The sequence below is a fragment of the Gopherus flavomarginatus genome, chromosome 2 (assembly GCF_025201925.1).
Source record: "Gopherus flavomarginatus isolate rGopFla2 chromosome 2, rGopFla2.mat.asm, whole genome shotgun sequence".
In the NCBI taxonomy this organism is placed as follows: Eukaryota; Metazoa; Chordata; order Testudines; family Testudinidae; genus Gopherus; species Gopherus flavomarginatus.
Window position 1 is genome coordinate 89,416,470 of NC_066618.1, and position 12,831 is coordinate 89,429,300.

Sequence of the window (12,831 nt, forward strand, 5' to 3'; positions counted from 1 at the left end):
TCCCATCACATCTGCCTCTCTCACCACCATTCCTAATCTCATACCCATCTCCTTGCCTGACCCCCAGCATCTTTTCCTTCTTTTGCTGTCTCTGAAACACCTACTCCATATCTAAAAAGATCTGTGATCCTCTTCATATCTTGCTGCCTCCCACTCCTGGCTCTCTCAGATCTCTTCATCTGACACTACTTCTGCAGGTGCCCTATCTTGCAGTGGTATTGCCCTGGATCAGACCATGATTGGGGTTGCTGGGCTTTTCTTCCATTCTAGCTGCTTCAGCCCTCCCCTTCGCTTTTTTCTTCCCACTCTTTCAAACACCACTGCATCAGACTCTTCTCTCCTTTTCCCCCTCCATGTCGCTTTCATCTACTGTCCACCCAACTCCTTCCCATCAGCCTTCCTCTGATTTTGACTTCAAGTTCTCTCTTCCTCTACTCACAGTCTCTGTGACTTCATCTTTCTTGTGGAGGATCCCTCTGACTTTTTAGCTGCACATTTGCTCACCCTCACCTCATCAGCCTACCTGCAGCCTGGTTCAACTCTTGATCATTCACCTAAAGGGCTGTTCAAGAGACTTGGTCTTTACCAAGCACTGCTCTCTCTTCGATATCTGTTGCTGAGTTCTTTCTCACCAGACATCATCTGGTGTCTTTCAGCGTTGCTCATCAGCCGCCTTCCTCACACCTTGTCACTTGGCCTTTCTGTGATTTTTTCAGTCCATCAACACTGATGACTCCTTGTCTGCTCTTAACCGTCTCCTCCCTTTTTTCCATTGATATGGTTGTTAATGCTCTCTGTTCTTCATTCTCCTCCACCCTTGAGTCTTTTGCCCCACTCTTTAATCACAAAGTTCACCCTTCCCTGGCTCCGCCTATTTCCCCGACCCCCAATAGCAGTTTTCTTTGCTCCTGTGGTCATGCTCAGGAGCTTCTCTGATGGAAATTCTGTGACCAGGCCGATTTCCTCTGCTGCAGATTCATTCTGTCCTCTTTTAATTCTCCCATCTTCCTAACTAAACAATTCTACTTCTCACAACTTAATTGAATCCCATGTCCTCAATCCCAGCTGTCTTTTTGACACATTTGACTTGCTCCTCAACCCTTATTTTATCCTGCCTCTACTACTTTCTCTGCACAAGATCTTGACTGTAGCCCACGAAAGCTTATGCTCAAATAAATTTGTTAGTCTCTAAGGTACCACAAGTACTTCTGTTCTTTTAGTGGATGCAGACTAATATGGCTGCTACTCTGAAACTCATAACCTGGGCAGCCTCTTCACCTTGGGTCTCTGTCTAGGTCTTCATGTCTATTCTATGTCTAAATCTTGCAGATTCCTTTTGTATAATGTCTCTAAGATACGGCATTTTCAATCCATCCACACAGCTAACACTGTTATCAAGGCTCTCATTGTCTCACATCTCAATTACTGCAACGTCCTTTTCTCTGGTCTTGACAAATGCATTCTTTCCTCCACTCATATCCATTCAGAATGTTGCTGCAAAGATTATTCTTCTTGCATCTGTCTATTAGCTCCTCTTTCTCTAGTGCATCAAACATAAGTGCTTGTCTTTGTTTTCAAGGCCCTTCACTACATATCCATTGTCATTCACTGCTGAGAAGATGGCTCCCACCTCCATCAGTCAATAATATCAGCCTCCATTACCAGTTATTACATTTTCAAATGAGCACCTTCATGCTTTCTTGCATGCCCCTCGTGCTGGGGAGGTGCTCTCCATAAACATCCACAAAGCAACCTCGTTATCCTCCTTCAAATCCCTCCTTATAACGCTCCTTTGCCATGATGCCTACAAAAAACTTGACAATGGTGAGGCTGCTGGCTTCCAGACACCACTGTCTTTCACATTGACCAATATTGTCTCCTTGTTTCCTTGTACTCCCCTATTGATTTATCTGTATCCATCTGTTGTCTCTTATCTTATACCTACCTTGTAAGCTCTTTGGAGCAAGGGACGATCATTTTGATTTGTTTGTACAGCACCTAGCACAGTGGGATCCATGTTGGGGCTTGTAGGTACTCTGATAATATAAATAATATCACACTATCAGAGAAGGAGATATAATTGGAAAGAATATTAAAAACAGGAGATATATTCTGTCTGCGTCTCAAGCACCCCGTCACCTTCACTTCCTCAGCCTGTTTGCTTGCCCTTTTAAATTACACAATTTTATTATATCATCCATATGAAATAAAACTAGGGCTGTCAAGTGATTAAAAAATTAATTACGATTAATCATGCTGTTAAACAATAATAGAATACCATTTATTTAAATATTTTTGAATGTTTTCTACATTTTCAAATATCAATTTCAACTACAACACAATACAAAGTGTACAGTGCTCACTTTATATTATTATTTTTATTAGAAATATTTTCACTGTAAAAAACAAAATAAATAGTATTTCTTCTTCGAGTGGTTGTTCGTGTCCATTCAAAGTAGGAGTGCGTGCGCTGCATGCACACCAGCCAGAAGATTTTCCCCTACCAGCATCCATAGGGTCGGCCATGGCACCCTCTGGAATGGCGCCACTACAGCGCCCGCCAACCCTCCACCCCCTCGGTTCCTTCTTACCGCGGGTGACGGCTAGCTGGAACTTCACTTGCTGATAGCAAGTTTAGCAGTGTCCAAAAAACCTCGTGTATATAGTTCGTGCATATAGTTAGTCTATCTAGATTAGTTGTACATAGTTCTTGCTGTTGGGGGTCCCCCCCTCCACCTACTTGTCGCCTCACGGGGCATGCCCAGGTCTCCCGGGTTTAAACTCTGCAAGGACTGCGGAAAGTTCATGCCAAAGAGTGACCCGCACTCTGCTTGTCTGCGGTGCCTCGGGGAGAGCCACCAAAGGGACCGGTGCACTATTTGCAGGGGCTTCCGTCCCAGAACTCTCAAAGACAGAGCACAGAAACTTAGAGTTCTTCTGATGGAGGCTGCTTTGCTGCCACCTTTGGACCCGGAGCCAGCCGACGCGGTGCCCAGCACGTCATCATCAGTGCGGAGCGCCCCGGCATCAGGACTTAGGACCTAGCCCAAATCCCCTAAAACCCAGCATCGGAGGGAGTTGGGTCATCAGAAGTCAGCCTCAGTGCTTAGCCTGCTGGTGCCCACTAAGAAGAAGAGGTTGGTGAGGGAACGATCACCCCTCCAGGATCTCCACAGCCCGACGCCATCCGCTGGTACAAGTGGACAGGCTGGGCTACAGCCCCCAGCTGCTCCGTCAACTCCCGCACTGGAGAGAGGACAGTCGAGTCCGGAGCGACCGTCATCCCCGGGCCTTAGCAGAGACGTGCGTCCCCCCTCGACGCTGGAGGCATTCGAGGCGGCCTCAGACCTGCTGAGGCTCCCGATCCCGGCCTCCCCGCATCGTGGCAGGGAGTTGCCGACCATAGCTCATCGCCCAGTACAGTCTAGGGGCAAGCCGGCTGTGCTGTCGCCTCCCTCTCCGTCCTGCGCCACCCGGGCGGCACCGGACCAGAGAGACAGCTCCCTGCCTCCGCGCTGCTCCCCAGCGACGATGGGTGCCGCTTCCCCCAGGTCCTCTTATTCAGAGACCTCAGACTCAGAGGCGGACTCTTATCGCTCCAGCTGGTCGCGGAGCAGGAGATCGACTTCGAGAGTGAGCCACCAGCGGCACCCACCTCAGTGGCAGCAGCAATGGCAACCGCCCTCTCAGTGGCCGTTTTGGACCCCCTGGGCCTACCACCAGTTGGTGGGCCAGGCATTTGGTCCTTGCTCCAGGTCGGCCTCGGTCTCCTTGGCATCGATGGCCCTGACGCAGTTGCCTCCTCCATCAGCACCATTGCCGGGCAGGGGTGTGCCGCATCTAAGTTCAGCACCCCCTAGCCAGGCATCGGCACCAGCGGCAACCATGGTTCATGCTCAACAGGTGCCACCAGACATGCCAAGCTGTTCATTGGCGACCCCGGTACCGGCCGCGGTGCCGCATTTGTAACCGACACCGGTCCCGCAACCTTGGTACCGTGTGTCGCCAGACCCCGAAGGGCTGCGAGCGCCGGAGGATGGGCCGATCCAAGTGATTTCCTCCTCTTCTTCCCCAGATGAGGTGGTCGCGGGCACGGCCACGGCACCGGCCCTGGAAGACACTAGGGTCCTTCAGCAACTGCTCAGGCGATCGGCTCAGAACCTCGCAATCCAGGCTGAGGAAATTGAGGTGGACGTAGATCCGGTAGTGGACATCCTGGCTCCATTGGGACCATCCAGGGTGGCCCTACCGTTGATCAAGACCATAGAGGACACGTCCCGCACCTTATGGCAAACGCCGGCCTCATTGGCCCCTACTGCCAAGAAAACAGAGAGTCGTTATTTTGTGCCCTCGAAGGGGCATGAGCATTTGTACACCCACCCTTTCCCGGACTCCCTGGTGGTAGACGCAGCCAGCCAAAGGGAGCGTCAGGGGTTTCAAGGGTCGACGCCAAAGAACAGGGATGCCAAAAGGCTTGACCTCTTTGGTAGAAAGGTGTACTCCACGGCAGGCCTTCAATTACAGATAGCCAACCGACAGGCTGTCGTAAGCCGATATGGCCATAACACATATTCGGCCATGTCGAAGTTTACCGAGCTCCTTCCTCAGGATTCGAGGGCAGAGTTTTTGGCCTTGGTGGAAGAGGGAAAGCTCATCTTCTGAGCCTCCCTTCAGGCTGCCCTAGATGCAGCGGACTTGGCCTCATGCTCCATGGCAAAAGGTCTGGTCCTGAGGCGGGGAGCCTGGCTCCAGGTATCGGGCCTCCCCTATGGGGTCCAGCAGACTATCCAGGACCTCCCCTTCGAAGGGCAAACGCTGTTTTCGAACAAAACGTATAAGTGCCTGCATAGTCTAAAGGACTTGAGGACTATGCTTCGCTCGCTAGCCCTGCATACCCCGGCAACCCAGCGTAGACAGTTTAGGCTGCAAGCGGCCCCGTGTCCTTACCAGCCTCAGAATCATCCAGAGGTTGGGTGCAGACAGGGCAGGAACGGGCAGAGGTGCCACCAGCACCACCCATCCGGCCAACCGAGGCCGTCGTTGGGGCCTAGGCCCCCTATTTGATGGTACGGTCAAGGATGGCCTACCGATCAGGACTACAGATCCTTCTTTCCCTACCTTTGGGTCACGTCTGTCCCCTTTCTTCCATGCCTGGTCCCAAATCACGTCGGACAGTTGGGTGCTTCGCACAGTAGAGAGAGGATATTCTATCCAGTTCTCCTCCCTCCCACCCCACCAGCCCCCCTCCCTGTCCCTCTTCAGGGACCCCTCTCACGAGCAACTTCTAATTCAGGAAGTGCGGTCCCTCCTCATAGCAGGGGCGGTGGAGGAAGTTCCTCAGGAGCTCAGGGGCAGAGGCTTCTACTCTTGTTTTTTTCTAATACCGAAGGCAAAAGACCCATCCTGGACTTGCGACGGCTGAACAAGTTTGTGAAAAAGCTCAGGTTCCGCATGATCTCCCTGTCTTCAAACATTCCCTCCTTGGATCCAGGAGATTGGTATGCCGCCCTCGACTTAAAGGACGCATATTTCCATATTGCCATAATCCCCCGACACCGTCGGTACTTCAGGTTTGTCGTGGCCGACGCCCATCTGCAGTTCACAGTGCTCCCGTTTGGCCTATTGGCGGCACCAAGGGTCTTCACGAAGTGCATGGCAGTCGTGGCGGCCTTTCTGCGCAAGCGGGGTATCCAGGTATTCCTCTACTTGGACGATTGGCTTATAAAAGGCCACTCCAAGCAGCAGATGGAAGCTCAGTGCTTTTCATCAGGCGGACCTTCCTTGAGCTCGGCCTCCTCTTAAAGGAGGCCAAGTCCTCCCTGTCTCCCACCCAAAGGATAGCATTTATAGGAGCGGTTCTGGACTCAACACACGCCAGAGCGTATCTTCCGGAGTCCAGGTTCCGGTCCGCGTCCTAAATCGTTCTCGGTCTGCACCGCGCCCCGACCACCATGGCAAGAAACTGCCTCAAGCTGTTGGGCCTCATGGCGGCGTGCACCTATGTGGTGAGCCATGCCAGACTCTGGCTCCGCCCACTACATTCCTGGCTAGCGACGGTATACCGCCCGGCCAGGGATCCCCTGGACTCAGTGGTGACCTTTCCCCAGGTGGTGCTGAGCTCTCTCCAATGATGGGTAGACCCACAGAAGGTGTGCTTGGGTGTTCCCTTTGCCACCCCTCAACCTTCCCTGTCCCTCGTGACGGATGCCTCGGATCGGGGATGGGGAGCGCACTTGGGGGATCTCAGGACACAGGGCTTGTGGTCGCAGGAGGACCTCAAGTTACATATCAACGTCAGGGAGCTGAGAGCTGTTCGCCTGGCTTGTCTTACCTTCCAATCCCACCTGGCCGGCAGATGTGTCTCAGTCCTCACGGACAACACGTCAGCAGTCTTCTATATCAACAAACAGAGGGGTGCACGCTCCTCTCCCCTGTGCAGGGAAGCCCTCGCGCTGTGGGACTTTTGCGTTCAGAATGCTACCCAACATGACGGCGTTCTGCCTCCCGGGGGAACAGAACGGCCTGGCGGACGCCCTCAGCCGCTCTTTCCGGGGCCACAAGTGGTCCCTTCGTCTGGACGTAGTGCGCTCAATCTTCTGGCTCTGGGGTCGTCCCTAGTTAGACCTGTTTGCTTCAAAGGACAATAGGAAGTGTCGGCGGTTTTGCTCCCTCTGGGGCCACAGCCCGGAGTCTCTGTCAGACGACTTCCTCCTGTTGTGGAAGGAAGGGCTGCTCTATGCTTTTCCCTTGATACACAGGGTAATTCTCAAGATCCGCAGGGATCACGCCCATGTAATCCTGATAGCACCGGCGTAGCTGCGCCAACATTGATACATGTCACTCCTGCACATGTCCATCAGAGCACCCCTGATGCTGCCTCTGCTGCCGGACCTGATCACGCAGGACCAGGGCTGCCTTCGGCACCCAAACTTGCAATCTCTCGACCTCACAGCCTGGTTGCTCCATGGTTGAACCCGGTGGAGATGCAGTGCTCCCAACAGGTCAGACAAGTGCTGCTCAGTAGCAGAAACCCCATGACCAGGGCCACCTACCTGGCCAAATGGAAACGCTTCTCAATCTGGTCCAGTCAGTGAGGGCAGGAACCGTTGTGGGCCCCGGTTCCCGTTATCTTAGACTGTCTGCTCCACCTGAGACAATTGGGCCTTTCCCTCTCCTCGGTTCGAGTTCACTTAGCGGCCATGTCGGCTTTCCACCCGGGAGAAGGGAGCACCTTGGTGTTCGCAAACCCGCTGGTTAGTCGTTTCCTTAAGGGCATGGACAGGCTATTCCCGCATGTCCGTCAACCAGCTCCTACCTGGGACCTGAACCTGGTCCTCTCCGCCCTCACAGTTCCTCCCTTCGAGCCCCTGGCTTCATGCTCTCTGCTGTACCTGTCATACAAAGTCGCTTTTCTTGTAGCGATCACCTCGGCAAGGAGGGTATCAGAGCTCAGGGCACTGACATCCGAACCCCCGTACACTGTCTTCTATAAGGATAAGGTCCAACTTAGACCTCACCTGGCTTTCCTTCCCAAGGTCGTCTCCCAATTCCATATGGGACAAGATATCTTCCTACCAGTGTTTTATCCAAAGCCACACTCTTCCAGTTAGGAGCGGAGGCTGCATTCCCTGGATGTCCACAGGGCCGTAGCCTTTTATGTTGAATGGACAAAGCCGTTTAGACGGTTGACCTAGTTCTTCATCGCAGTGGCAGATAGAATGAAGGGGATCCCGGTCTTCCGTCAGAGGATCTCTTTGTGGATCTCGGCCTGAATACGAGAGTGCTATCGTATAGCCAAAACCCCTATTCCTCCGGTTACAGCCCACTCTACCAGGGCGCAGGCCTCCTCCACGGCGTTCCTGGCTCAGATCCCGACTCAGGAGATTTGTAGAGCTGCCACGTGGTCCTCCATCCACACGTTCATGTCGCATTATGCCATCACGCACCAGGCTAGGGATGATGCCGCCTTCAGTCGTGCAGTACTCCAGTCAGCAATGACCTCCGACCCCACCACCTAAGGCTAGGCTTGTTAGTCACCTACTTTGAATGGACATGAACAACCACTCGAAGAAGAAAAAACGGTTACCCACCTTTTAGTAACTGTTGTTCTTCGAGATGTGTTCATGTCCATTCCAATACCCACCCTCCTGCCCCTCTGTCGGAGCGACAGCAAGAAGGAACTGAGGGGGGGTGGAGGGTCAGCGGGCCCTTTATAGGGCGCCGTAGTGACGCCACTCCAGGGGGTGCCAGGGCTGACCCTACGGACACTGCTAGGGGAAAATCTTCTGGCTGGTATGCACGAGGCGCACGCACACCTACTTTGAATGGACATGAACAACACATCTCGAAGAACAACAGTTACTAAAAGGTGGGTAACCGTTTTTTTCAATTCACCTAATACAAGTACTGTAGTGCAATCTCTATCATGAAAGTTGAACTTACAAATGTAGAATTATGTAAAAAACAAAACTGCATTAAAAAATAAAACAATGTAAAACTTTAGATCCTACTCAGTCCCACTTCTTGTTCAGCCAGTTGCTCAGACAAACAAGTTTGTTTACATTTGCAGGAGGTAATGCCCGCTTCTTGTTTGCAATGTCACCTGAAAGTGAGAACAGGTGTTCACGTGGTACTGTTGTAGTGGTCATTGCAAATATTTAAGTGCCAGATGCACTAAAGAATCATATGTCCCTTCATGCTTCATGCAGTTCTCCCCCAGGGAGTTCAACCACGAATTTAATTAACACATTATTTTTTTAATGAGCGTCATCAGCATGGAAGTATGTCCTCTGGAATGGTGGCTGAAACATGAAGGGGCATACAAATGTTTAGCATATCTAGCATGTAAATACCTTGCAGTGCTGGTTACAAAAGTCCCATGCAAACTCCTGTTCTCACTTTCTGGTGACATTGCAAATAAGAAGTGGGTAGCATTATCTCCCGTAAATGTAAACAAACTTGTTTGTCTTAGCGATTGGCTGAACGAGAAGTAGGACTAAGTGGATTTGTAGGCTCTAAAGATTTGCATTGTTTTATTTTTGAGTGCAGTGATGTAAGAAAAAACATCTACATTTGTAAATTGCATTTACATGATAGAGATGAGATGAAAAGTACTTTTAAAATAATTTTTACAGTGCAAATATTTGTAATCAAAATATAAAGTGAGCACTGTACACTTTGTATTCTGTGTTGTAATTGAAATCAATATATTTGAAAATGTAGAAAAACATCCAAACATATATGTAGTAAATTTCAATTGGTATTCTATTGTTTAGCATTGCAATTAAAACTGCAATTAATTGCGATTAATTTTTTAATTCGTGATTAATTTTTTTTGAGTTAATTGCGTGAGTTAACTGTGATTAATTGACAGCCCTAAATAAAATCTTTGCATATACAGGTCTGATCTTGTGAGGTGCTGACTAACCCAACTCCCAGTAAGGTCAGAACTACAAAAGCTTGTTTGAGGCCTTTAAGATTAAGAATCCTAATTAGACTAATTTATTCTGTGTATTTATTCAGATTTTTAAGTAAGCAACTAAACTGGTGTAATTTCTTGATTCAGATGAGCTGACACAAGCTTCTGAATTTGATTGGAAGGGAGGAAGGTAACAGCAGCAATCAAGCAAATTCTGTTTTAAATGTATCTATTAATATATGTTGGTGTAGAAAAAAGATCAAGGAATGTATTCAAAAAACAACTTGAGAAGTGAATATCTGCTATATAGATGTTCTGGAATATTGTACATTCAGTTACAATTAAATTTAAGGCATTTGACGCAATTGTTCAGATTAATGCAATGTTTCTCTACTTGACTATATTTTATTCCAGTCATTTTCAAAGCAAGAATAATTTTGGATTATATGAGTGACTGTCCGTATAAATATAGTGTTATTTTTGTTTACACAGATGGGAACCTCTGCCATACTGATGTCTCTCTCTTTGGAGAGCCTACTGAGTTTGAATACTTGCGGAAGGTGCTGTTTGAATATATGATGGGCCGAGAGACAAAGGTATAGAATGCTATATGCTGTGATTTGACATGTGGTTTGGATTAGAATTGAATTTCTCACTCTTGCTGTGTAGGATTTGAGCACTATGTATTTTGCTATTGATGGAATGCTGTGACGGTAGCAGATAGTGTGTAAAGTGTGGGGTTTCAGGCTTGTTCAGAATTTGAATAATAGATCTTTGATGTCTTTTTTTTTTTCCCCTCGTGAACCTGATGACGTTTTGACACTAAATTCCAGCAATAACAATTGTATTGAACTATATCTTGTGACTAATTCTGAAGGTTCAGAAACATCTTCCCAAAAACCCCAAGTACCCTATCTCACTAGAGCATGTATCTTTTCTGGGTGGTGTTTTTGTTGTTTTTTTGATGTATTTTGAGTAATAGAAGAGAATGACTGAAAGCCAACTTTGTCAGTATAGAATGTCAGCTAGTGAAATCCTTTTTCAGTTGGAATTCTGAATAACTAGTATGAGTAGCTGTATGTAGAAATTGGTCTGGTTTGAAAGAGATAATGTCATAATGAGGTTTATCATCTCAGCAAGATGTTTGTGGTGTTTAGATGAAAATCTTTCCTTCCTAGGGCAAAATACACCTATCTGTAATACTTCCACTCTTCCAGTTGCATCTTTCAAATGGGGCTAATGTTAAGCACTACAGCTCTCAGTATTTCATTAGAATTCTAAATGAATCATATTTGTTCTAAAGTTTATTGTTGGATGTAAGGGACGTGATTATGACATGTAACAAACAAGCACAGCCTAGCTTTGAGACAGCACCAGACAAAAATCCTGCAATTTGATTAACATGTCTGCATTCAATGAATCTAATTTGAAACATCTCTAGACTAATTTTAATATTTAAACTATATTTAGTAAGGCTCCAGTTCTGTATTACTGATTAAAACTGTTTCTTGTTAAGTGTCCAAAATATCACTATACTTAAATTGGGACTTTGAAATTGCAAATGTGAGTAGTTTGGTAGTAGTAAAACATTAAAGCTGGGGTTCTCAAACTGCGGAGTCTCAAAGCTTTTACATGGGGGGGGTCATGAGCTGTCAGCCTCCACCTCAAATCCCGCTTTGCCTCCAGTATTTATAATGGTGTTAAATATATAAAAACATGTTTTTAATTTATAAGAGGAGGTCACCCTCAAAGGCTTGCTGTGTGAAAGGAGTCACCAGTACAAAAGTTTGAGAACCGCTGCATTAAAGCTACGCTTAGTTTCAGCAATCTTTCTAGGAAGAAAAGAAGCCACAGAAGTTGTGGGTGTAAAAATGAATAGCCATATATATTGCTTGTGATCTGAAGTAAGAACAGCATTCTCATGTGACATGCAATCTGCATTACTGTATAGACATTTAAAGTAGATTGACATTAAGGGTCTGGTTTTCATCCAGGGCTCCAGTTGCTTCATTTAAAAAAAAAAAAAAAAAGGGGGGGAGGGACTTCTGAAAGTTGCATCCTCTCTCAACCAAAGACACAGTTAGAAGCCAATCTTGGAGGTGGTTTTCTAAGATTGTATACATATCCAAAATGAAAATAAATTGCGCTGAAATAAAGACAGATGTCTAGCTCTTAAACTTGCTTAAGAAGGTATTATTTTTATTTTAATTGAGAGAGGAAGTGCTAATTGAGAACTGGAAGTGCTAATAAATAAATACAACTATGACATTGTTGGCATTACTGAAACTTGGTGAGATAATACACACAACTGGAGTGTTGGTGTGGATGGGTATAGTTTGCTCAGGAAGGATAGACAGGGGGAAAAGGGAGGAGGTGTTGCCTTATATATTAAAAATGTACACACTTGGACTGAGGTGGAGATGGACATAGGAGACGGAAGTGTTGAGAGTCTCTGGGTTAGGCTAAAAGGGGTAAAAAACACGGGTGACGTCGTGCTGGGAGTCTACTACAGGCCACCTAATCAGGTGGAAGAGGTGGATGAGGCTTTTTTCAAACAACTAACAAAATCATCCAAAGCCCAAGATTTGGTGGTGATGGGGGACTTCAACTATCCAGATATATGTTGGGAAAATAACACCGCGGGGCACAGACTATCCAATAAGTTCCTGGACTGCATTGCAGACAACTTTTTATTTCAGAAAGTTGAAAAAGCTACTGGGGGGAAGCTGTTCTAGACTTGATTTTAACAAATAGGAAGGAACTTGTTGAGAATTTGAAAGTAGATGGAAGCTTGGGTGAAAGTGATCATGAAATCATAGAATTTGCAATTCTAAGGAAGGGTAGAAGGGAGTACAGCAGAATAGAGACAATGGATTTCAGGAAGGCGGATTTTGGTAAGCTCAGAGAGCTGATAGGTAAGGTCCCATGGGAATCAAGACTGAGGGGAAAAACAACTGAGGAGAGTTGGCAGTTTTTCAAAGGGACACTATTAAGGGCCCAAAAGCAAGCTATTCCGATGGTTAGAAAAGATAAAAAATGTGGCAAAAGACCACCTTGGCTTAACCACGAGATCTTGCGTGACCTACAAAATGAAAAGGTGTCATATAAAAAATGGAAACTAGGTCAGATTACAAAGGATGAATATAGGCAAATAACACAGGAATGCAGAGGCAAGATTAGAAAGGCAAAGGCACAAAATGAGCTCAAACTAGCTATGAGAATAAAGGGAAACAAGAAGACTTTTTATCAATACATTAGAAGCAAGAGGAAGACCAAGGACAGGGTAGGCCCACTGCTCAGTAAGGAGGGGGAAACAGTAACGGGAGACTTGGAAATGGCAGAGATGCTTAATGACTTCTTTGTTTCGGTCTTCACTGAGAAGTCTGAAGGAATGTCTAATATAGTGAATGCTT

The 12,831-nt window shown here is 47.3% G+C and overlaps 1 protein-coding gene across 7 annotated transcripts in view; it reads left to right on the forward strand.

Annotated features, from left to right (window-relative positions):
- GOLGA4 (golgin A4) overlaps window positions 1-12,831 on the forward strand; it is a 125,100-nt gene that overhangs the window by 101,564 nt on the left and 10,705 nt on the right. For all 7 annotated transcript variants that reach the window (XM_050937859.1, XM_050937860.1, XM_050937864.1 and 4 more), the window contains one exon: window positions 9,911-10,014. In XM_050937859.1, coding sequence (XP_050793816.1) covers window positions 9,911-10,014 — 104 coding nt within the window. The remainder of the gene's footprint in view (window positions 1-9,910; window positions 10,015-12,831) is intronic.